Source organism: Lissotriton helveticus, chromosome 4_1, assembly GCF_964261635.1.
Source record: "Lissotriton helveticus chromosome 4_1, aLisHel1.1, whole genome shotgun sequence".
In the NCBI taxonomy this organism is placed as follows: Eukaryota; Metazoa; Chordata; class Amphibia; order Caudata; family Salamandridae; genus Lissotriton; species Lissotriton helveticus.
The window spans coordinates 1,651,729,134-1,651,756,223 of NC_136063.1; the positions used below are offsets into that span (position 1 = coordinate 1,651,729,134).

A 27,090-nucleotide genomic window follows, 5' to 3' on the forward strand; every position below is an offset into this window, starting at 1 on the left:
TCAGTTCTTAACCTGCGCCCAATGGGATCAGTCCAGCCCGAACTGCCCAGACGTGGTCCGGGGCTCACTGTGCCACTGGATTCAAGTAATCTGGCTGATGAGGGGTGAAACCCCGAAACCGGTCCTAGGATGCTTGGTTCCGGTCCAGGGAGGACCTGGCTTGGCAGTTCGTGCTGGACTGCTCCCCTGAGGCACAGGGTCAATACTGATTTGCATATGGGCAGGTCTAAACTGAGATGGCATGGTGAGCAAAAGAAAGATGGATTTCACCCAGATCTCTTGACTGGGGGTGAATGTTTTGATTTGTTCTTCATTACGTCCATCAACTGTGTGTCATAGGCCATTAAAGTAGCACAATAAAAAAATGTAAAACACCATACATTGATTTCATAAAACAATAGAGCAAATTGCATTAAAATATGTCGTAAAAATATTTCACTGTTTGCCTGATTACTCAAAAGATAATCCACAAGTGGAAGCCATAGAGAAAAACCTAAATGGTCCACCATCCCTAAAAGAAAGGTTCATGCATATCGTAATATAAATGATAGCTTAAGCTAAGTGTAATTACAGATCGAGTAAACAGTTGACATTAAAAAGAAGTACACTAATTAATTCATAAGTGGACAATTTAACCTGCAAGGATACAATTCATTGACCCTTTTGTCTTGAATTTAGCTACGTACAGATAGCATAAGCTGGCAGATGGATACCATATTGCAACACGGATGGGCATGCGAGCCATGCACAGTCCCGCAGGGAAACCGTGATGGATAAAGCGCAAGTGCTCGGTTACTGAAGTGAGAGGCTGAGTTGCGTTCTGATCACTGTCAGAATAACTAAAGTGCAGAGATCTAAAATATAGTGAATGGCAAAGTCGCTTCATAATCACCCCACCCAGACATATGGAACATGATCACTCGCCTTGGGGTTCATCTTGTTCCATATGTGTGTGTAACTGTTCACTGCTAAAGTACCAACCATAAATTTGATCAAAAGCGTCTTCGCCTACTGCAGAACAACCGTGCCAAAATAGGATTCAAACTGAGGAGAGGATTTGACAGAAGCCTCAAAGTAAGGCTGTCACTATCAGCTTTCCATATGCACTCACTTTTTATGTGCCCCAAAAATACTTTGTTCACAAGAGCCTTTTTTGATGAGTTGATAACAGAGGGATTGTTCTACAGGCCTTTCAAACCCAGCCTGAGGAGCCATTTTTAATATGAGCTAACCAAGGAACAATCGTGTCCCTGTCCAAAAGGATACGGTTCACAAAGTCCTTGCTTATATGACTCGAGCTCAGGGCATGACCATAGCCTAACCCAATATACCAAAGGTCTCAGGATGGCTAAGAGTCCCATCTGCTTTAAAGCCACGTCGTTGAAGTACAAAGGAAATAGTGGTGTGGATAGGGGAAGAGATAAATACGGACCTTATAAAAGGTTAGGAGAGGAGTTGGCCTAACGACTAGGGTGGTCGACCTCAAATCTGGGGAACTGGGTTCAAGTCTCGGCAATGACTCTGAACATCTTGTGATTTGGGGCAAATCACTTAATCTCCCCGTGCCTAAAAAAAATGAATGTGTCCTCATGTAATGGAACTGGTGCTATGTACAGCGCTCTGATACCCGATTCGGGTCAGGTTCGGGCTATATAAAACTCAGTAAAAAAAAAAAAAAAAAAAAAAATCATAATAATTATCTAAGGGAGTATCCATAGGACCTGTACCCCAAACCTCAGCCCCTTAACCCCTTCGCTGCTAGGCCTTTTCCCCCTCCTGTGCTAAGGCTTTTTTTGGTGTTTTGGGGTAGTGCGCGCTTAGGCCCTTGTAACTTTTTGACCACATAAGGGATCCGCGCCAAATTTGCGTCCTTTTCTTCCAACATCATGGGGATTCTAAAGGCGCCCAGGGTTTGTGGATTCCCTTGGAGGGGTCCCAGAAATTAACCAAAATATAGTGTTTTTTTTGTTTTTTTCAGAAAAATGGGAAAAACGGGCTGCAAATGAAAGCCTCTGGCTTTTTCCCTGAATATGGTATCAAAAAAGGGTTTGTGGGGCTGAATTCTCCATTTTCTCAGCTTTTAGGGAATGACAGTGTTTTGTCAGAGAACCGAAATTTTTCACTCAGTTTTGGCATTTTTCTGGGACATAGCCTATTTTTGCTATTTTTAGAGCTTTCCACCTCCTTCCAGTTAATGGTAGAAATGAGTTTGAAAGCAATAATGGATCCTGGAAAGCTTTACATTTCCGAAAAATAGACAAAATTCTGAATTCAGAAAGGGGTCATTTGTCTAAATCCATGAAGGGTTCGTTATAGAAACTAACAGTTAGATATTGGAATATTTGAAAATTTGTTGAAAACAACGGCCTTTTGTCTCAACGTTTTCACCTATAACTTTCTCTAATTTTGACAGCTCTTGGAAAGCAATATACCGTTACATCCGTTAGACCTTCCTGGTTGTGGGGATATATGGGACTTGTAGTTTCACCAAGAACCCGACGAACCCAGATCCAAAAACTGAGCAGCAACTTGCAATGGTATTTTTTCATTTACTGGGTATAGTGCACTTTGTCTTGGAAAATGTACACATGGAATAATCTGCATGAAAGACACCTATGTATGTATGAATTGGGTACAAATTATAGAGTTCAGAAACAGTATATAATTGCACATTTTCAAAGTTGGGAATACTCATACTAGCATGAGAATTATTGGTCATTTTTCATAAAGTTTTTTTTTCTACACAATATCTTTCATTCAAAGGGAGAAATGCAAGAAAGCTCAATTGGTAATAACAGTTGATTTACAAATCTGAATTACCCCAAGTGTCCCGATAAAAACGGTACCTCACTTGTGTGGGTCGGCCTTGTGCCTGCGACAGGAAACGGCGCAAAATGCAACGTGGTCACACCTAAATTTTGCAGTTACAAATTGACCCTTTTTTGGCAAAGTGCCTACCTGTAGTTTTTGCACCCTAGTTCTTCCGGCACCTAGGGAAACCTAGCAAACCTATACATTTTTGAAAAGTAGACACCCAGGGGAATTCAGGATGGGATGACTCGACTGCCTACCACCAGGTTTTGTTACCCAGAATCCCTTGCAAAGCTCAGATTTTGAAAAAAAAAACACATTTTCCTCACATTTCTGTGGTGGAAAGTTCTGGAATCTGCGTGGATCAACAAATTTCCACCCACCCAGCGTGCCCCCAGGTCTCCCGAAAAAAATGGTACCTCACTTGTGTGGGTCGGCCTTGTGCCTACCACGGGAAACGGCACAAAATGCAACGTGGTCGCTCCTCAATTTCCCAGTGAAATCTTAAGCTCTTTGGACAAAGAGACTACCTTTTGTTTTTGAGCCGTAGCTCAACCAGCACCTAGGGAAACCTAGCAAACCTATACATTTTTGAAAACTAGACACCCAGGGAAATTCATGATGGGGTGACTCGTCTGCCTACCCCCAGGTTTTGTTACCCAGAATCCCTTGCAAACATAAATATTTGACCAAAAAAACAAATTTTCCTCACATTTCTGTGGTGGAAAGTTCTGGAATCTGCGTGGATCAACAAATTTGCACCCACCCAGCGTGCCCCTAGGTCTCCCGAAAAAAATGGTACCTCACTTGCGTGGGTAGGCATAGTGGCTGCGACATGAAACTGCGCAAAACGCAGCATGGTCGCATCTCAATTTCCCAGTGAAATTTAGCACGATTCGGACAAAAAGACTACCTTTTGTTTTTGCGCCGTAGCTCTGCCAGCACCTAGGGAAACCTAGCAACCCTATACATTTTTGAAAACTAGACAACCAGGGCAATTCAGGATGGGGTGACTCGTCTGCCTACCCCCAGGTTTTGTTACCCAGAATCCCTTTCAAACAAAAAAATTTGACCAAAAAAACACATTTTCCTCACATTTCTGTGGGGGAAAGTTCTGGAATCTGCGTGGATCAACAAATTTCTACCCACCCAGCGTGCCCCCAGGTCTCCCGAAAAAAATGGTACCCCACTTGCGTGGGTAGGCATAGTGGCTGCGACATGAAACAGCGCAAAACGCAGCATGGTCGCACCTCAATTTCCCAGTGAAATTTAGCACGATTCAGACAAAAAGACTACCTTTTGTTTTTGCGCCGTAGCTCTGCCAGCACCTAGGGAAACCTAGCAAACCTATACATTTCTGAAAACTAGACACCCAGGGCAATTCAGGATGGGGTGACTCGTCTGCCTACCCCCAGGTTTTGTTACCCAGAATCCCTTTCAAACAAAACAATTTAACCAAAAAAACACATTTTCCTCACATTTCTGTGGTGGAAAGTTCTGGAATCTGCGTGGATCAACACATTTCCATCCACCCAGTGTGCCCCCAGGTCTCCCGAAAAAAATGGTACCTCACTTGCGTGGGTAGGCATAGTGGCTGCGACATGAAACAGCGCAAAACGCAGCATGGTCGCACCTCAATTTCCCAGTGAAATTTTGCACGATTCGGACAAAAAGACTACCTTTTGTTTTTGCGCCGTAGCTCTGCCAGCACCTAGGGAAACCTAGCAAACCTATACATTTCTGAAAACTAGACACCCAGGGCAATTCAGGATGGGGTGACTCGTCTGCCTACCCCCAGGTTTTGTTACCCAGAATCCCTTTCAAACAAAAAAATTTGACCAAAAAAACACATTTTCCTCACATTTCTGTGGGGGAAAGTTCTGGAATCTGCGTGGATCAACAAATTTCCATCCACCCAGTGTGCCCCCAGGTCTCCCGAAAAAAATGGTACCTCACTTGCGTGGGTAGGCATAGTGGCTGCGACATGAAACAGCGCAAAACGCAGCATGGTCGCACCTCAATTTCCCAGTGAAATTTTGCACGATTCGGACAAAAAGACTACCTTTTGTTTTTGCGCCGTAGCTCTGCCAGCACCTAGGGAAACCTAGCAAACCTATACATTTCTGAAAACTAGACACCCAGGGCAATTCAGGATGGGGTGACTCGTCTGCCTACCCCCAGGTTTTGTTACCCAGAATCCCTTTCAAACAAAAAAACTTGACCAAAAAAACACATTTTCCTCACATTTCTGTGGTGGAAAGTTCTGGAATCTGCGTGGATCATCAAATTTCCATGCACCCAGTGTGCCCCCAGGTCTCCCGAAAAAAATGGTACCTCACTTGCGTGGGTAGGCATAGTGGCTGCGACATGAAACAGCGCAAAACGCAGCATGGTCGCACCTCAATTTCCCAGTGAAATTTAGCACGATTCGGACAAAAAGACTACCTTTTGTTTTTACGCCGTAGCTCTGCCAGCACCTAGGGAAACCTAGCAAACCTATACATTTCTGAAAACTAGACACCCAGGGCAATTCAGGATGGGGTGACTCGTCTGCCTACCCCCAGGTTTTGTTACCCAGAATCCCTTTCAAACAAAAAAATTTGACCAAAAAAACACATTTTCCTCACATTTCTGTGGTGGAAAGTTCTGGAATCTGCGTGGATCAACAAATTTCCATCCATCCAGTGTGCCCCCAGGTCTCCCGAAAAAAATGGTACCTCACTTGCGTGGGTAGGCATAGTGGCTGCGACATGACACAGCGCAAAACGCAGCATGATCGCACCTCAATTTCCCAGTGAAATTTAGCACGATTCAGACAAAAAGACTACCTTTTGTTTTTGCGCCGTAGCTCTGCCAGCACCTAGGGAAACCTAGCAAACCTATACATTTCTGAAAACTAGACACCCAGGGCAATTCAGGATGGGGTGACTCGTCTGCCTACCCCTAGGTTTTGTTACCCAGAATCCCTTACAAACATAAAAATTTGACCAAAAAAACACATTTTCCTCACATTTCTGTGGTGGAAAGTTCTGGAATCTGCGTGGATCAACAAATTTCCACCCACCCAGCGTGCCCCCAGGTCTCCCGAAAAAAATGGTACCTCACTTGCGTGGGTAGGCATAGTGGCTGCGACATGAAACCGCGCAAAACGCAGCATGGTCGCACCTCAATTTCCCAGTGAAATTTAGCACGATTCGGACAAAAAGACTACCTTTTGTTTTTACGCCATAGCTCTGCCAGCACCTAGGGAAAACTAGCAAACCTATACATTTCTGAAAACTAGACACCCAGGGCAATTCAGGATGGGGTGACTCGTCTGCCTACCCCCAGGTTTTGTTACCCAGAATCCCTTGAAAACATAAATATTTGACCAAAAAAACACATTTTCCTCACATTTCTGTGGTGGAAAGTTCTGGAATCTGCGTGGATCAACAAATTTCCACCCACCCAGCGTGCCCCCAGGTCTCCCGAAAAAAATGATACCTCACTTGCGTGGGTAGGCATAGTGGCTGCGACATGAAACAGCGCAAAACGCAGCATGGTCGCACCTCAATTTCCCAGTGAAATTTTGCACAATTCTGACAAAAAGACTACCTTTTGTTTTTGCGCCGTAGCTCTGCCAGCACCTAGGGAAAACTAGCAAACCTATACATTTCTGAAAACTAGACACCCAGGGCAATTCAGGATGGGGTGACTCGTCTGCCTACCCCCAGGTTTTGTTACCCAGAATCCCTTACAAACATAAAAATGTGACCAAAAAAACACATTTTCCTCACATTTCTGTGGTGGAAAGTTCTGGAATCTGCGTGGATCAACAAATTTCCACCCACCCAGCGTGCCCCCAGGTCTCCCCAAAAAAATGGTACCTCACTTGCGTGGGTAGGCATAGTGGCTGCGACATGAAACAGCGCAAAACGCAGCATGGTCGCACCTCAATTTCCCAGTGAAATTTTGCACTATTCGGACAAAAAGACTACCTTTTGTTTTTGCGCCGTAGCTCTGCCAGCACCTAAGGAAACCTAGCAAACCTATACATTTTTGAAAACTAGACACCCAGGGCAATTCAGGATGGGGTGACTCGTCTGCCTACCCCCAGGTTTTGTTACCCAGAATCCCTTGAAAACATAAATATTTGTCCAAAAAAACACATTTTCCTCACATTTCTGTGGTGGAAAGTTCTGGAATCTGCGTGGATCAACAAATTTCCACTCACCCAGCGTGCCCCCAGGTCTCCCGAAAAAAATGGTACCTCACTTGCGTGGGTAGGCATAGTGGCTGCGACATAAAACAGCGCAAAACGCAGCATGGTCGCACCTCAATTTCCCAGTGAAATTTAGCACGATTCGGACAAAAAGACTACCTTTTGTTTTTGCGCCGTAGCTCTGCCAGCACCTAGGGAAAACTAGCAAACCTATACATTTCTGAAAACTAGACACCCAGGGCAATTCAGGATGGGGTGACTCGTCTGCCTACCCCCAGGTTTTGTTACCCAGAATCCCTTACAAACATAAAAATGTGACCAAAAAAACACATTTTCCTCACATTTCTGTGGTGGAAAGTTCTGGAATCTGCGTGGATCAACAAATTTCCACCCACCCAGCGTGCCCCCAGGTCTCCCGAAAAAAATGGTACCTCACTTGCGTGGGTAGGCATAGTGGCTGCGACATGAAACAGCGCAAAACGCAGCATGGTCGCACCTCAATTTCCCAGTGAAATTTTGCACGATTCGGACAAAAAGACTACCTTTTGTTTTTGCGCCGTAGCTCTGCCAGCACCTAAGGAAACCTAGCAAACCTATACATTTTTGAAAACTAGACACCCAGGGGAATTCAGGATGGGGTGACTCGTCTGCCTACCCCCAGGTTTTGTTACCCAGAATCCCTTGAAAACATAAATATTTGACCAAAAAAACACATTTTCCTCACATTTCTGTGGTGGAAAGTTCTGGAATCTGCGTGGATCAACAAATTTCCACTCACCCAGCGTGCCCCCAGGTCTCCCGAAAAAAACGGTACCTCACTTGCGTGGGTAGACATAGTGGCTGAAACAGGAAACGGTTCAAATCGTACCGTGGTGAATTTACATTACCTTATTGCAAAACTACCTTGATTTTGGGGGGGGGGATCTGAATTTGTGGCCCGGGGCTCGGTGGTATTCTTTGCAAAGTAGCAAACCTAAACAGTTCTGAAAACTAGACACCCGGGGGAGTCCAGGGAGGTATGGCATGCATGGGTCCCCCAATGTTTTCCTACCCAGAACTCTCTGCAAACCTTAAAATTAGGTAAAAATTGCACTTTTCCAAACTTTTTGGCGTGGGATCGCCGTGCCGGCAAAAAAGTCGTACCACCCTGCGTTCCCCTTGTTCTCCCGAGTAAAAGGATACCTCACTTGTGTGGGTGCCCCAAAGCAGAACACCCCAAAAATGAATTTTGAAAAAAGTAGTTTTTACTCATATTTACGTTTTACAAATTAAGCACCCCAGCCTAAGTCACTTGCCTTTGGCCCACCCACACAAGTGAGGTATCATTTTACTCGGGAGAACAAGGGAAACGCTGGGTGGTAGGACATTTGTTCCGGCAGCGAGATCCCACCCAAAAAAGTATGGAAAAGTTGGTTTTTGGACCAAAATTTCAGGTTTGCAGGGGTTTCTGGGTAGGAAAACATTGGGGGACCCACGCATGCCATACCACCCTGGACTCCCCCGGGTGTCTAGTTCTCAGAACTGTTTGGGTTTGGTAGTTTCCAAAGATGCCTGCCAAGCCCCGGGCCAAAAGCTCAGGTGACCCCCTCAAAAAATAAGATTATTTGGCTAAAGGTAATGTTTTCGTCTCCACAGTATGAATTGGGCCTTTTCCTAAAGCAGCCGCTATGCCTACCCACGCAAGTGAGGTACCATTTTTATCGGGAGACCTTGGGGAACGCTGGGTGGGAGGTAATTTGTGTGAGCCCAGTGATGCCACGCTTTCCCACACTAAAACGTGTGAAAAAAAAAGATTTTTTCCAAGCAAAAAATGAGGTTTGCAAGGGATTCTGGGTAAAGGAACGTTGGAGGATCCACGCAAGCCATACCTCCTTGGAAGCCCCCGGGTGTCTACTTTTCAGAAATGTGTGGGTTTGGTAGGTTTCCCTAGATGGCTGTCTCGCACGGGGCCAAAAATCCGGGTAACCCCTCTTGCAAAAGCTGGTGGACATGAATTCTCCAGCTTTTGCAAGAGGGGTTACCTGGGTTTCTGGCCCCGTGCGAGACAGCCATCTAGGGAAACCTACCAAACCCACACATTTCTGAAAAGTAGACACCCGGGGGAGTCCAGGGAGGTATGGCATGCGTGGGTCCCCCAATGTTTTCCTACCCAGAACTCCTTGAAAACATAAAAATGTGACCAAAAAAACACATTTTCCTCACATTTCTGTGGTGGAAAGTTCTGGAATCTGCGTGGATCAACAAATTTCCACCCACCCAGCGTGCCCCCAGGTCTCCCGAAAAAAACGGTACCTCACTTGCGTGGGTAGACATAGTGGCTGCAACAGGAAACGGTTCAAATCGTACGGTGGTGAATTTACATTACCTTATTGCAAAACTACCTTGATTTTGGGGGGGGGGGATCTGAATTTGTGGCCCGGGGCTCGGTGGTATTCTTTGCAAAGTAGCAAACCCAAACAGTTCTGAAAACTAGACACCCGGGGGAGTCCAGGGAGGTATGGCATGCATGGGTCCCCCAATGTTTTCGTACCCAGAACTCTCTGCAAACCTTAAAATTAGGTAAAAATTGCACTTTTCCAAACTTTTTGGCGTGGGATCGCCGTGCCGGCAAAAAAGTCGTACCACCCTGCGTTCCCCTTGTTCTCCCGAGTAAAAGGATACCTCACCTTAACAGAGTTACTCAAAAGACAAACATTCAAGCACGGCTATCTATTCCTCAAAGACACACACATACAGGTTGGATTTGGCACGAGGGCGAGTGATGGTTCAGTATATAAAATTTTATTAACAAGATATTTCAAAAAAATGAAATGCTCTGTCAATAAATAAATGCATAAAAACCGAACTAGTGACTCGCAACTCGTGAGCTGTAAAGCCACGACAAGGCACCAACCGTTTTACAGGCCATTCACGCACCTTTCATACCTGATACAAACAAGACCACTGACACCATCTGGAATAAAAGCAACACATTACAACAATCACAATAAGGGACAAGGTACACCCTAATGCAGAAAGAGAAAAAAACAATTATTACTGCACACCCATCTAATCCGCAAGCACACACACATACTGGTTGGATTTGGCACGAGGGTGAGTGATGATTCAGTACATACAATTGTATACGCAAGTAATTTCACAAAAATGAAATACACTGTGTATAATTGCAAGTATGATAAACTGAACCACTGACTCACAGCTCGTGAGCTGTAAAGCCACGTCAAGGCACCAACCTCTTTACAGGCCATTCATACACCTTTCGTACGTGTGACACATTCAAAACATTCACACCGCCAGCCGCGGACCCATCACATTTCAACACTCACACCAGCAAACAGCGCCATTCAAGGGCCCATCACTTTCACACGCCCACATTTCTGACACTGGAACTACACAAATTGATGGACTGCGTGGAGTGTCACTCAACAAGCAGTGTGTGCAGTGACCAACAGAAAGTAACTACTCACACACCGCCAGCCGAGCGCCAGTCCACCCACACCACCAGCCAAGCACCAGACCATGCACACCGCCAGCCAAACACTCAGCGCACACCACCAGCCAAGCGCCTCTCCACGCACACCGCCAGCCAAGCACCACTCCGTGCACAGACAGCTAAACACCGCTCCACGCACACCCTCCAGCCAAGTACCACTCCGCAAACACCACCAGCCAAGCGCCACTCCACACACACTGCCAGCCAAGCACCATTCCACACACACTGCCAGCAAAGCACCATTCCACACACACTGCCAGCCAAGCACCACTCCACACACACCGCCAGCCAAGCAGCACTCCACACACACCGCCAGCCAAGCACCACTCCACACACACCGCCAGCCAAGCACCACTCCACACACACCGCCAGCCAAGCACCACTCCACACACACCGCCAGCCAAGCACCAGTCCACACACACCGCCAGCCAAGCACCACTCCACACACACCATCAGCCAAACACCACTCCATGCACAGACAGCCAAGTACCACTCCACGAACACCACCAGCCAAGCGCCACTCCACACACACCGCCAGCAAAGCACCACTCCGTGCACAGACAGCCAAGCACCACTCCACACACACCGCCAGCCAAGCACCACTCCACACACACCGCCAGCCAAGCACCACTCCACACACACCGCCAGCCAAGTGCAACTCCACACACACCGCCAGCCAAGCACCAGCCGGCACACACCACAAACACATTTAGAATTCTTTTTTTGAAAATGACACTAAACAAATGGAAATACCTACAAATCAGGTAACACAAATTCTTAAAATAAAAACTTTGCACTAATGCCAATCCTTGAAACAAACTAAAAATGTTTTACAGAATGCAGACCAAGCAATTCACTTTACAGCTCAATCAAACTCCCAATAGTTCTTTTGCGTGTGGTACGATTTAAAACAAGCTGACATACACAATGCAGGCTTAGAAGGACAGTCAGGACAGTATATACGAGACTCCTTCCGCACGCCTCTTCGCCAACAGACTCTGCATCTTCTAGTCGGAAAGTCTCTAGCAGTAGTGGAAGGAATAGATTCAGGAAAGTGGCGATCTTGCAATCTAGCCACTTCCTCCACCACTCCAAATCTAGGAACACTTGCCTGCTGCACAAGTACAAGGCTGCCTATTATAGACTCCTGAAACTTAAGAAAAGTCATCTTCGTCCCAGAACAAGACTTCTGGTACACAACGAAAGCATTAAATGATGCCAAGTGGAACAGATGGATAGCCAACTTCTTGTACCAAACGTAAGCCTTTCGAAGAGCAGCATAAGGTTCCAACCTCTGATCTACTCTGTCAACACCACCCATGAACTTATTGTAAGCTAGAATGCACACAGGTTTGCGCACTTCAGCACCCTGACCCCAAACAGGCACAGGTACAGTACTTTCATCGTGGATAGTAGTCAGCATGTACACATCTCTCTTGTCTGAATACTTCACAGCTAAAAGCTCCCCACATCGCAATGCCGTAGACTGTCCCCGCACAAGCCTTTTGCAAACAAGTTCCTTTGGGAAACCTTTACGGTTACTGCGCATTGTGCCACAAGCAACAGTGCCCACTTTGGCCAACTCCTTGAACAACTGCACACCAGTGTAGAAGTTATCTACATATAAATGATGGCCTTTGTTAAATAATCCTCTACCTAGTTCCCACACAATTTTCTCAGTTACTCCAAAAGTAGAAGGACAACCGGGAGGGTTAATGCGGGACTCCTTACCAGTGTACACCCTGAAATTGTAGACATATCCAGTCTCACTGTCACACAGCATATACAGTTTGATTCCATAGCGTGACCTCTTACTAGGAATGTATTGCCTAAAAACCAAGCGGCCCTTGAACAACACCAAAGACTCATCCACTGCAATTTCTTTACCAGGGACAAAAATCTCAGAAAAACGATCAACAAAGTGATCAAGGACAGGCCGAATTTTAAACAAACGGTCACAATCAGGGTGATCGCGTGACAACGCTAAACTATTATCAGCAAAATGCATCATCCGAAGAAGAAGCGTATACCGATCACGACTTATGACTGCTGGAAATACAGCTGTTACCATCAAGGGACTAGTGGACCAATATGAAGTAATTGATGACTTCCTTATCAAGCCCATCAAAAAAGTTAATCCCAGAAACTTCTTCATCTCTTCAACATTGGTGGGAGTCCACCGGATTGCTCTACAATAGGGCTTAAGGCTGGCACTGTTGGCCCTCAAATATTGTTCTGCATATAAATTGGTTTGCTCAACAATCTTTTGCAAAAACACATCGTCAAAAAACAACTGAAAAAAATTAATTGGCAGAAAATTCTCTGTATTCACTCTACACCCAGGAACACCAGTGAACTCTGGCAATGCCGGCTGCACCAAGCCAGGGGGAACCCAGAGGCCATCCCTATCAACGGGGGGAGCAGCCACCCCAGCCTGCAGCACCGAAACATCTTGCTGCTGTTCTCCAACGGGAAGCCTAACAGCCACAGATACTTCTGGCTGCACAACACCAACAGAAGACGTAGCATCCCCAGAGGGCTCTTCCTGCACTACACCAACGGGAAGCCCAGCAGCCTGAGATGCTTCTTGCTGCACTACACCACCGGGAAACCCAGCAGGCCCAGATGCCTCTTGCCGCTCTACACCAATGGGAAGCCTAACAGCCCCAGATGCCTCTTGCTGCACTACACGAGCAGGAAGACGAAAAGCACCAGATGCCCCTTTGCGCACCACAGCAATGTGAAGCCTTTTGGGTGCAGGCTCCAGCCCACATGCCTCTTGCCGACGTAAAAAGAAAGGAAACCTTGCGGCCCTAGGCAGCAGCACAGGTGCCTCTTGGCCCACTACCGGCAACACAATGTCCTCCTGTACCATAGGCCCTTCATCAGCACTAGAAGAAGAGTCATCATCCGATGATGATGATTCCATGCGAAGAGAAAACTCACTGCCTGAATCTTCTGCCACTTCCTGGGAGTCCGAATCGGACTCAGACTCTGAACCATGGTCCGAGGAAGACTCAAAAAGCAAACCAAGAACCTGCTGAGCAGTAATCCTGCGACTAGCCATTATCCTTACAAAGCAAGAAGACTGCACACACAAGTGAACAACAACCTACACTGTGCAAAGTAAGAAGTAAACAAGGTAAGGCTTTCACTAAAAGATAAATACAATCCAAAACAATTTCACTCTTACAAAATATAGCTACACTCACCAGCACCTACTCTGTTGAGACACAGCGAAAAGAAATGAAATCCCACTAGAAAGAAAAAAAGAAATGACATTAGAAAACAAAGTGCACATCAAACACTAATCCTGAAAAAAAAAACACAGAGCCACACAAACTGCTAGAGGTACAACCTTTTTCAAAAAGACAAACATCAAGGAGAAGTAGTACAAAATACATTCACTTACCAAGCACAAGCAACTACACAAGCTGCAAACAGACACGCAACCTACAACAATCCAAACAGCAAAAGCCTGGAACAAGACAAAAATAGAGAAGAAAAAAAAATTACTACCACATTTCACAAACAATATAACAATTAAAAAAACAACACACAAATTTGCCCCCCAAATTAAAATTCGGCCAGATGGGCCATCAATTAGGGCTTAGACCAAATGAGATTAGATGAGTTTTAACATCAAGACACTGGATAATTTTTTGAATTTTTGTAAAGTGCCTGACCACTTTGGTGCCAGTCAGTCTTTTGCTACTACCAGTACCCATATCACACAGGGGCAGTAAGGACATTCATACACCTTTTGTACGTGTGACACATACAAAACATTCACACCGCCAGCCGCCCATCACTTTCACACGCCCACATATCTGACATAGCAACTACAGAAAATGATGGACTGCGTAGAGTGTCACTCAACTAGCAGTGTGTGTAGTGACCAACAGAAAGTAACTACTCACACACCGCCAGCAGAGTTCCAGTCCACCCACACCACCATCCAAGCACCAGACCATGCACACCGCCAGCCAAACCCCACTCAGCGCACACCGACAGCCAAGTACCACTCCACGCACACCATCCAGCCAAGTACCACTCCCCACACACCGCCAGCCAAACACCACTCCCCACACACCGCCAGCCAAACACCACTCCACACACACCGCCAGCCAAGCAGCACTCCGTGCACAGACAGCAAAGTAGCACTCCAGCACACCACCAGCCAAGCGCCACTCCACACACACCGCCAGCCAAGCAGCACTCCGTGCACAGACAGCAAAGTAGCACTCCACGCACACCACCAGCCAAGCGCCACTCCACACACACCGCCAGCCAAGCAGCACTCCGTGCACAGACAGCAAAGTAGCACTCCACGCACGCCACCAGCCAAGCGCCACTCAACACACACCTCCAGCCAAGCAGCACTCCACGCACACCACCAGCCAAGCGCCACTCAACACACACCTCCAGCCAAGCAGCACTCCGTGCACAGACAGCAAAGTAGCACTCCACGCACACCACCAGCCAAGCGCCACTCCACACACACCGCCAGCCAAGCAGCACTCCGTGCACAGACAGCAAAGTAGCACTCCACGCACACCACCAGCCAAGCGCCACTCCACACACACCGCCAGCCAAGCAGCACTCCACACACACCGCCAGCCAAGCAGCACTCCGTGCAGACAGCAAAGTAGCACTCCACGCACACCACCAGCCAAGCGCCACTCCACACACACCACCAGCCAAGCAGCACTCCGTGCACAGACAGCAAAGTAGCACTCCACGCACACCACCAGCCAAGCGCCACTCCACACACACCGCCAGCCAAGCAGCACTCCGTGCACAGACAGCAAAGTAGCACTCCACGCACACCACCAGCCAAGCGCCACTCCACACACACCGCCAGCCAAGCAGCACTCCGTGCACAGACAGCAAAGTAGCACTCCACGCACACTAACAGCCAAGCGCCACTCCACACACACCGCCAGCCAAGCACCACTCCGTGCACAGACAGCAAAGTAGCACTCCACGCACACCACCTGCCAGGCGCCACTCCACAAGCACCACCAGCCAAGCACCACTCACCGCCAGCCAAGCACCATCCAGCCAAGCGCCACTCCACACACACCGCCAGCCAAGCAGCACTCCGTGCACAGACAGCAAAGTAGCACTCCACGCACACCACCAGCCAAGCGCCACTCCACACACACCGCCAGCCAAGCAGCACTCCGTGCACAGACAGCAAAGTAGCACTCCACGCACACTAACAGCCAAGCGCCACTCCACACACACCGCCAGCAAAGCACCACTCCGTGCACAGACAGCAAAGTAGCACTCCACGCACACCACCTGCCAAGCGCCACTCCACAAGCACCACCAGCCAAGCACCACTCACCGCCAGCCAAGCACCATCCAGCCAAGCGCCACTCCACACACACCGCCAGCCAAGCGCCACTCCACACACACCGCCAGCCAAGCAGCACTCCGTGCACAGACAGCAAAGTAGCACTCCACGCACACCACCAGCCAAGCGCCACTCCACACACACCGCCAGCCAAGCAGCACTCCGTGCACAGACAGCAAAGTAGCACTCCACGCACACCACCAGCCAAGCGCCACTCCACACACACCGCCAGCCAAGCAGCACTCCGTGCACAGACAGCAAAGTAGCACTCCACGCACAACACCAGCCAAGCGCCACTCCACACACACCACCAGCCAAGCAGCACTCCGTGCACAGACAGCAAAGTAGCACTCCACGCACACCACCAGCCAAGCGCCACTCCACACACACCACCAGCCAAGCAGCACTCCGTGCACAGACAGCAAAGTAGCACTCCACGCACACCACCAGCCAAGCGCCACTCCACACACACCGCCAGCCAAGCACCACTCCGTGCACAGACAGCCAAGCACCACTCTACACACACCACCAGCCAAGCGCCACTCCACACACACCGCCAGCCAAGCACCACTCTGTGCATAGATAGCCAAGTACCCCTCCACGCACACCGCCAGCCAAACACCACTCAGCGCACACCGACAGCCAAGTACCACTCCACACACACCGCCAGCCAAGCACCGCTCCACGCACACCATCCAGCCAAGTACCACTCCCCACACACACCACCAGCAAACATGCCCAAGGGGTCGCTTCCTAAAAACTTTGTGTTAGTGGGCATTTTCCGCCCCCCCTGGGGGCAAAACGGCAAAAAAAACAGGCCGATTTGCCCCCAGGGTGGACAGAAAAACAAAAACACAATCATGTCCACCTGGAAGCGACCCTTACCCAAGGGGTCGCTTCCCAAAACAAACACATTGCCCCAACAAAAATCCCTGGTTCTAGTGGGTAATTTCTGCCCCCCCTGGGGGCAAAACGGCCGAAAAACGGGCCGATTTCCCCCCAGGGGGGGCAGAAAAACGAAAACATACTCAGACCCCACCTGGAAGCGACCCTTGCCCAAGGGGTCGCTTCCTAAAAACTAAAATTACATCCCTGGTGTCTAGTGGGCATTTTCTGTCCCCCCTGGGGGCAAAACGGCAAAAAAAAACGGGCCGATTTGCCCCCAGGGGGGACAGAAAAACGTAAACAAAATAAATGGCCGCCATCTTTGTACAAATCTATATCCCTGGTGCTAGTGGGGAATTTCTGCCCCCCCTGGGGGCAAAACGGCCGAAAAAACGGGCCGATTTCCCCCCAGGGGGGGCAGAAAAACGAAAACATATTGCCAGCCAGCCTGGAAGTGACCCTTGCCCAAGGGGTCACTTCCTAAAAACTAAAAGTATATCCCTGGTGTCTAGTGGGGGCATTTCCGCCGCACAATCGCGACGCTGTGCGCGATCGTGAGGCAGAAATGCCCTGCAAAGAGACATCAGGGGAAAGGAAAATCTCTTTCCTCTCCCCTGATGCCTCTTCGCTGCCCCAAACCCCCGCCGGAGTCCCAAAACCTACCTTCTTCTGAAGCGCGCAGGAAGCAAATGGCTTCCCGAGCGCTGGGAATCCCTGATGATGTCAGCGCGCGCTGTGCGCGCTGACGTCATCAGGGATTACCATGGGGGGGGGGGCGGGGGCGGCAGCGGAAGCTCTTCCACTGCCGCCCCCAGCAAAACAATGACGATCTGAGAGCCTCGGGGGGAGCGCCAGCGCTTCCCCCGAGGGTGGGGCTGATGACGAGCTGGCCTTGTCATCCGCGCAGGACAGGTAAGCGCGATGACGAGCCCAGCTCGTCATTAGCCCCGAAGGGGTTAAAGTGCAGCTGACTGAACCGTAACCATGTAGACCTCTACTACTGGAAAGATTGCTCTTTGGGTGGAATCCCTTTGCAACCTACCGAAGGCAGCTGATTTGTGTAATAAAATAGCCCTAGACTCGATATAGGATGACCGTGTCATGAAACTGCTGAACCTTGTGCCAAGGTAATCAGTGTTTAACTTTCTCAAGTACCTCAGACTCCAATGTTAGGTTCATGTGAAAGGTCCTGTCCAGCCCTTAGTCATACATTTAGTTTTCTTTGCCTTAATCTTCTGGATCACCACAGATGTTCTAGAGATAGGGAGCGTGTTGTCGGCAAACAGCAGGCCAGGGACGGGGACACCGCCAAGTTTAGGAGGCCATTAATACAGTTGTGTAGGTAATTAATCACATATCAAGGGAAAACGGCGTTGGTGCCAGTGCGCATCCCTGGCGCACCTTGTGTGACGCTAATACTCATTTAGTGCCCGGTCCCGACCCCAACGCATTTGGGCAAAGATGTTCTTGTATAACCTCTCCAAGATCTCTACCAGGTTTTAAGGATTCCCTATTGACTGACTGACAGATACACACGCACACGCACACACACACACACACACACACACACACACACACACACACACACACGTATACAGCGACAAATTCATGTATACATGTGTAGAGAGAGATGGATTAAAACTGATATACAAAATCAAAATTAAAAAGATACTCATAGATGCCAAAATCTTTAAAACAATATTTTTGTCAAAATAAACTGCTTAGAAAAACTATGTTAAAGTAAAAGCTGTTTTGGAAAGGTAGCTTAAACAAAAGATGTTTTGTAAAATAATTTTGATTACTTGTAAAACGAAGACACATCTTTGTGTAGATTACTGTTAATCAAAATTTAAAGGTGCAGAATGGGAATTACATATGATTCACACAGTTAAAATTGTTAGTAAAGTATAAATATATTACTTATGTCGAGATTATTTTGACAATACTAAACATTACTATGCACTTACTAGTAACACAAGTCCTCAACAGTATTCCCCCAGGGTCCCAGCTATCGACAGTACCCATATGTCCAAAGCTTTGGTCAAAACATCATTCCGTAAACATGACATCCGAGTCCTAGGGCACTTAATCTGTAATTTGATCTTCCTGATGTTGATCAATATAGTGACAGAGCTCTGACTACTATGCTGGACATTTCTATATACCACTCACTCCGCCACGCGCTTTAAACTTATCTCCCAAGTTCTCACCAGAGCTAAAAGAATTTCCTCTTGCTCATTTTAGAGACCATATGATAACAAGAAGGTGTTTTCACACTGATTGCCTGCCCACATGGTCAGATCCCAGCAATAACACAATGGAATAGTGATCTGAGGGATGTGTGGAACTCTTGTAAATAAATGTACTGCTCTACCCATCTGGAAACTAATGCACGGTGAGCATTCTAGTCCCATCTTACTTACCAATTTTACAGCCCACCATCACTTAGTTTTATGACCTGAACCCCAACAAATTGCGACATTGACGGTCAAATTGACATATCAAAATCCCAAGTAACTAAATTAATTACTAAACAGAAGGATGGGGCACCAGGACCTTATGGAATTCTGTTTGCCCTCTACAAAGAAAAAGCGGATGTGTGGTCAGAACCCTTTTTTGTCGACTGGTCAGGCCGTTCCCTTGGTTTGGATGTCCGGTGGCAGTAGTAGTATCCCGGATTAACCAAAAAAGAAAAATATATCAGGACCGTCGTCCTACTATCAGGCTTATACACCAGGGACCGGGGGTGAGGGAGACACCACTCTTCAGTGCATAGAGTATAGTCACAAGCGTATGTCGAGAAGTGGTGCTCAAGTGCTCGTGGGTGGGGAAAGCGGGGTTATGTACAAGGAGTATAGGCACGTGGTCGAGGACTTAATACTAGACGTTCGGGCGGTCTCTTCTCCCTACCCAACCCGCTACTTTGCCCCGTACCTGTTCTAGCCACGCTCCTCCCCTGGGAACGTGGCAGGGTGACTTGTGGGGTCGTTGGCCTCCCGGCTTTGACGTGGTGGTAATGGGGCCCAGCCTTCGCTCTTTCTCGTCTTTGTCCTCCGCAGTCTGGTTTTTTCCACACTGTGTCTTCCACCTCTCCGGTAACGCTGTACGGCGTCTTCCTGGAGTTCCCTGCCTTTGAAGGCCCGGGCGTGATGACGTCATCTGGGGGTGGAGTTTAGTCCTGTAGGAAGCCCCAGTTAAAGGCACCCGCCGCCTGTTCTTCGTCAGTGTTCAATAAAGTCTGTGATTGTGGGAGCCGTTCCTCCTGCTGAAAGGGGACAAGAGGAGGACAGAGAGGTATAGCAGTCCACCAGCCTCTATTTGTCTTTGCCTCTTCACTGGATTGTCCCGCCCCGTCACAAGTACGGACAGAAAAATACCAGAATCCTGGAGAGGGTCGTTAATATCCCCTATTTATAAAAAAAGGAAACTGAGCACACCGTGAATATTACCGGCTAATAACATTACAAGACACAGATGCTAAGTTGTTTGCAGGGATCTTACTTATAAATCTTACTGAATGGGCAATGGATAACGAGATATTACCTCCGAATCAGAATGGGTTTGTTAAGGGACTTAGAACAACAATAAATATATTAGCTTTATCAGTTTTAATGGACAAATCAATTGTAATGAAACCGCCTCTGTACTTGTGCTTTGTAGATTTTAGATCTGCTTTTGAATGTGTCCAAAGATGCCTCTTATTAAGAAAATTACAGCAAAAAAATATTCCAGATCAATTTCTAAAACGTATCCAACTTTAGTATACCAATACATAGGTTAGAGTGCGGATTGGGGATGGCCACACACTGACAAAGGTTAGTAATAACAACAGCAGGTCTTAAGCAGGGATGCGTATTGGTCCCTTTACTTTTTAACTTGTTTCTAGCAGATATAACGGAGGCCTTGGATGAGATAAATGCACACCTGCCAAAACTAGCTTGCAAACAAATTTCCAGTCTGCTATATGCAGACAATGTCATACTTCTAAGCCAAACAAAAGTGGGATTACAAAGCCTAATTAATCGAATATCTTCATACTCGGGATGGTGATAAATGAAACCAAGACTAAAGTTATGGTTATCACTAAAAATGTAAGTTTAAACATAAATCCAAATGGTTCATGGAGGATATCCAGCTAGAACAAGTTGAAACATACAGGTACTTGGGAGTATTATTCGATGAAAATGAAAGTTTTCACCCACATAAATTAGATATACAAAGGAAGGCAAATGCTTTGACGGCAGCATTCAGGATACTGAAGAAATCACTAGGAAATCTTACTTATTGCTCCCTTTTAAAGGTTATATTGGCAAAACTCCTCTCCACTCTTACATATGGTAGCGAGGCATTAAGTGGGAAAGATACTGTGACTATAAATAATGCAGTCTCAAAAACTTTTAAATCACTTTTTCATCTACCAAATAACGCATCACCCGCACAAATAAGGTTGGAGTTTGGTCTAAATAACCAGTTGTATGCACGAAAAGGTCAATTTATCAAAGCATGGAACAGGATAAAAAATGATCATGACAACCAATGTCTCAGCTATTATGGCAAGAAATAAATAACAACAGAAAATTACAAGCTTGGAAATATTTAAAAATAGCCCTGGAAGAATTTGCTTTAATGCCAATCTGGAACAATACAATAAACAAGGAATCGTTCAAAAAGGCAATCAACAGTTTAACAAATCATCTATCAATTATACAATATAAAGACATATTGGCAAAAAGAAAACACGCATGGCCAATAATTAGTGGGTTTACAAAAAAGCAGATTCAAGTTTATTTAGAAATACCATGGACATTAGAAAACAAACAAATCTTTATGAAGGCAAGATTTGGTGTACTCCCTGGACTATGCTATCTTCCTCCATGGATGAAGTCGTAGGGAGATACAGTATGCAGATTGTGTAAAACCGGAGAGGAGAATATTGTCCATTTGTTGTGTATCTGCCCTGAACTGCAAACTGAAAGAAAAACGATACTTAAAACACTTTTTAATGCACGAGGAGTAAGGACATGTAGGCAAGCTTTGATAAGGTGTCTGCACTCTAATGATATAAGTATGAATTCTGCTTTTGTAAAGTTTTTGTTAAGAGTAAGAGCAAAATTGGAAGATTATAATTAAGAAAACTTTTGCGAAGTATGAAACCTTGTTTACACTTTTGATATATTTTTATTGTAACTGGTTCAAATTTTGATGCAGCATTTTTTAATCTTGTTTTGGTGGTTTTATATTACAGTATATATTATATGTACAATGTCGCATTGTAAGATGTTAAGTAATCAGACAATAAAGAATTATTATTATTACTGAACCCCTACAGATAATTCCAGTGGAAACCTGAATGAAGAGACCTAATTGATACATCTTCAAAGAATACAAAGAGGGCACCTCTGTATATTCATTCTACAGCAGTTGGCTTTGTCCACAATTCATACATATATTCATACAAACATTCATACAGAAGTTTCCAAAGTTATCCCTAATGATTGGGGAATCACACTGCTTCCATATGAGAAGATTCAAGACACATAGTTACAGATAAAACACTCCAAGGTTGAAGAGTAAGAGGTGAAGTAATACTGAATGCTTTAGTTAAAAAGAGAGTGCCAAAGAAATATTTAATGGAATGTGGTTAGATTGTCAAGCAGTCTATGGCTCTTTATTCTAGCCCCACTTGGTAAGTGTCCGTGGGCTTAGAGTAAGACATTGCCTGCACAACACCAGAACCCTGTAGAAATACAAAAGCCACAACCTCCTTTGTTTCTTCCTGTGTTCTGTGTTCCATGTATGAGATTTTAACCATATTCTTTGCTTTGTTCTCCATACAGGTGGCATTGCTCGGGTTGGACCTTCTAAATGCCCTCCTGGACAGACTGTCTGACCACTTCAGACCTTATTTAGGAACGGGTAAGTAACTGTGATAATAAGCTTTTCACTTTTTACTACTTCTACTATTGTGGTGTTATTGCAACTTCCCTCCGCTGATACCTTTGAACTATGGTTGCAGTTGTTTGACTTTTTCCATGATGTTGTTATTGATTTTTTATTTCAATCAGAACAAAACTTAGCATTTATAAGCCAGAGTGCCATAGCACCCAATCACCCCATTTGTTAAAGTGCAAATTTGGTTAGGTAGCCCCTTGTATTGTCCACTACAGTCAAACAGTGACCCACAGGATCTTTTTATTGTACATAACTATAACAAAATAGACATGACTTTATACTCTTTAATAGTCCTGTTCCCACATGAACTTTGAGTCCTCTCTGTCTGTGTTAATGGTAGTTTATTGTCTGAAAGACATTGCAGTGGGAGACCACTGCTACATCAACCCATATCGGTGATCCCTCCACATCAGCCAAATTATTTTAGTCTTTCACACTTTGAGCCATTACCCATATCTACCTCTTCTCTAGCATAGGTGTCACGGCATACTTCCAGCCAATAGCTCTATGCTTTTTCAACAGCGTTGATGTTTTCAGCATTCTGTCTCACCACAGAAGATTTGTGACTACCGATTAGGAAAACCAAGTTGTTTCTACATACATTTCTTCAAATAGTACTTACATTTTTACATTCATAGTCATTTATTCAAACTCTTTTCTATTCTAAATTCTAACATCTCTATACTATTCTAAATGTAATTATTATTCATATCTATTAGCTGTTTTGTGATTATGTTTTACTTATTACAGTTCTCAACTACAGGTCTTAATACTTCATGTGGCGTGGTGTTTCATAAGATCTTTGCACCCCGCAGTCAATCAAGACTGCTTCCAATTTGCTATTTTCTTGCAATGCTTCATGATTGGGTCAATTATAAAATGAGACTCTCTGTACCACTCTGTCACCTCTTTGTAATTGGTTTAATGACCAATAGCCTCCTTTACTTACTCTTTATAAACCACATCCATCAGTTTCTTTGTAGGTGTGGGAGCTTCTCCTCCATATGCTTGCCTTTCCGCAACGGTTTGTGGTCCGTTAATGATCCATCCAATTATTTGCCCTTAGCGAACCTACTTATTTGTGTGACGTTTGGCAATGCAGTCTTTTCTAGAATGAAATGCATGAAGCAGGGACTTGAAAGAATAATCTTTCATAGTATGATGCACCAAAGCTCTGCCAAACCCAATTTATCAATGATATTTAACAATGCCACAGAAGATAACCCAGGGTTTAGTTGGCAGTCCCTGAACTAGCGAAATTGCAATCTAATAACCAATTAAATGTGCTCATTCATTTATCTTGGTCTACATATTGAGTCAATATTCTAAAAAAGTTTTTTTTTAAAGTCCGTGTTCGGTGCACGTGTGTTACATAGCATTACTTACCTGTTTTGCAGTTCTCCTGCCACTCAAGTATACCTATCCCAGGATCCTTTAACCTATTAGGTATATGTAGGAGCATTGAATTTGCTAGCACTGACCCCCAACACATTTCTCATGTTTTGCTTGTGTTTATTGTGTTTCCTGCAGCATGACAGTATAGATTAAGTCACGATAGAGGTGCCAAATGTTATGGCATTGATACCCTTCACATTACAACTCAATATTGTTTAGTCAACCATATTTTAAATACTGAGTTATATTTCTCTCCTTACAATGGTTTGCAATGTATGTGAAACCCTCCACACAACTGCTTCTGCCTTGAAACCAACCCCCCAATTCGCCTGCAGGTTCTCCTGGACAACATTATTGCCATATGGTACTGCAACAAGCAGAGCAGAGTCCTGCACCCTGTGCCAGGAAGCTCTGGAGGTGGCTTGGACAACAAATAATCTTCCTGGTGGCCAAATCACCTGGCAGAATCCCTGAATGCCAGAACAGCCAAACTGAACAGACATCGTTAGCAAATCATGAGTCGTGTCTACATCAGGAAGTGGTGCAGGACATATTTGACCTATTGGGAAAGCTCTGGCTTGATTTGTTTCACTACAGTAGAGAACTCTGAGTGGCAACAGTTTTGCTTGTTGGAGTTTCAGTGAGAGCACTCAATAGAAGACACATTTGGGTACAGTGCAACAAGAGACTCCTGTACGCCTTCCCACAGCTACTACTCCTACCCCAAGTTCTGAAGAAGAACAACTGGGCTCAATTCCTCCTAATTGCCCTGGACAGAGCCAGGAGAGTGTGGAGCCGTGAACTCATGACCATCAGTCGTCCCATCAGGCTATTACTTTAGCAGGATCTGTGTCCGCATACGTACATGGTCCTTTATCTGAACCATTGCAACTTACACCTCCATGCTTGGAGAATGAGCGGCTGCAGTTGGCTGCTATTCACTGCATTTTGTTGCCCGCTGAAGGGGTGGATGTCGCCCTCGCCACCAGACAATCTTCAACAAATGTCATCCATGCTGGGACAAGTTGAAACCCAATGTGCCTGGGACACTGTACCCCCTCCAGTCTAAGCAGTCAGACATCCATTTGTTTGCTTTTTATTTAGCCCAGCAAGGGCCTGCAGTGGTCAGAGTTTGCCGGACCAACCATCTTTGTTGAAATAATTTGTTAGGATGAGGTTTATTAAAGGTTTGACACAAAGTCCCTCCCAAGCCATTTGAGATGCTCCAGTGGGATCTTAATTTAGTCTTTGCTTTCTTCATTTGTACATCCTTTGATCTTAGTTGCTTGCTGCATCTCTTGACTTTGATCTTAGTTGCTTGCTGCATCTCTGAAAACTGTGTTTCTGGTTGCGATTATGTCAACTCCGTTGTATGAGTGAATGTCAGTCACATTCACTGCAGCTACCCTACACCGCCTTCTTCCAGACAGATTGGTACTGAGGAATCGGGGGTGGCCTTACTGAAATTTGTGATGTAGGGCAATCATGGACTTTACCAGCGTTTTTTGCTCCTCTCACCCCTTAAAAGAAGAGGAGAGATTCATCACTTTCTTTTTCTCTCAGTTTTGCATTTTACATTGATCATATCAAAGTATCAAGTGGATGATCAGTTTTTTGTGTTATCTGGAGCAAAGAAAGGGAGGGTTGTGTAAAAGAGAACCCTGTGGAGATGGATAGTCCTCTGCATAAGGACCTACCATGCAGAAGCAAATATGTAACCGGAAGGTCCAAGATACCTTTTTACCTTTTTACCAGAATCAAGGACTCTACCACTGATTTAGCATGAGGGATGCCTGTTCTTGATAATCTGCCAAGGTGTGACATGGGTGTTGGTGCATACAAATCCCTACTGCCTCGACAGCCCCAACCAGTGGGAAGAATACTTTGTCACTTAAGTATGCAAGACCTTTTGTTTTAGTCCACTACACCTCCTGGATGTAATGCTTTGGTATCTGTTTTATCTTGAAGAATCTATGATAGAAGTAGCCATCAGAAGAACAAGTTTGTTAATGCTCTTTCTGGTGATATTGTGTCCAACAGCAGATTCTTCAACACCTTCCCACTTCCCCTTTCTGTGGAGTAGCCTCTTTTAACTTCTAGAAAGGTCCAAAATTAGTCATCAGCACACTGTTACCAACAATTGTAAATGTCCAGTATTTGTAAAGTGCGAACAATTACCCGAAGGTGTCAAGGCGCTGGGGGCCGTCAGGAAGATTAAGCGACCTATTGCCCAGAGTCACATGGTGCTGGGCAGACCCCTGCCGCCGGTGTCGGGGATTAAACCGTGATCCCCAGCATCAAGCGTCAGTCGCCTTGGCCGGTGCGCCACACCTCTTCCACAATTCCACAATTGTTCATGCTTCACTTTTGAGGGTGCAGAAACACAAGAAACTGATGTCAACAGGCATGCCTGGCACTTATGTGGATCCTCCCTGTCTCTTCTGGAGCAGAATGGACTCTGAGCGTAGCAGCACTAGGCACCTGTCGGCAAACAGAGGCACGGCTGGTAAAGTCTTAATGTGAGGAATTCACAGGTAGAGTGTCTTCCAGAAAGAGTGTTTGGGAATGTCATTAACTTATTTATTTCTTTTGTATTCAGTTTTCCTATCATGAAGGTCATCTTTAGGCCACTATTCCTGGGTCCTTTACACATTTCAGTCTGAGTTCCAGTGGTGTGTACCACGTTGATGTGAAAATCTGCACAGGCGTGTGCTACACTTTACTTCTGTGGCTAGGCTAATGTCCTTTTGGCAACAGTGATGATTTCCATTTCTTAGTTGCAGTTAACCATGGTCTAATAACTTCCACAACACATACAACTCAAAATGGTAACCTAAATATGCATGTTTGAAACGTGGAGTGTCAAGCATCATCTGTTAAGTCTGTTTTATGTTCGTCATTCTTTCCTTTTTAGGTCTCGCTAGACGTACGCAAAAGGTCTAGCGAGACAACTAATGTAATCACTTTCAGGGGAATGTAGACAGCAGACTG

The 27,090-nt window shown here is 45.8% G+C and overlaps 1 protein-coding gene and 1 long non-coding RNA gene across 19 annotated transcripts in view; one reads left to right on the forward strand and one right to left on the reverse strand.

The window, feature by feature from the left end:
- The window catches only part of CLASP2 (cytoplasmic linker associated protein 2), a 2,039,150-nt gene that overhangs the window by 124,259 nt on the left and 1,887,801 nt on the right, over positions 1-27,090 (forward strand). For all 18 annotated transcript variants that reach the window (XM_078688301.1, XM_078688302.1, XM_078688307.1 and 15 more), the window contains exon 2: positions 22,590-22,668. In XM_078688301.1, the coding sequence (XP_078544427.1) occupies positions 22,590-22,668 (79 nt within the window). The remainder of the gene's footprint in view (positions 1-22,589; positions 22,669-27,090) is intronic.
- LOC144829302 (uncharacterized) overlaps positions 21,519-27,090 on the reverse strand; it is a 66,045-nt gene continuing 60,473 nt past the window's right edge. Inside the window, exon 4 of the long non-coding RNA XR_013610630.1 lies at positions 21,519-21,721. This is a non-coding gene — a long non-coding RNA (uncharacterized LOC144829302). The remainder of the gene's footprint in view (positions 21,722-27,090) is intronic.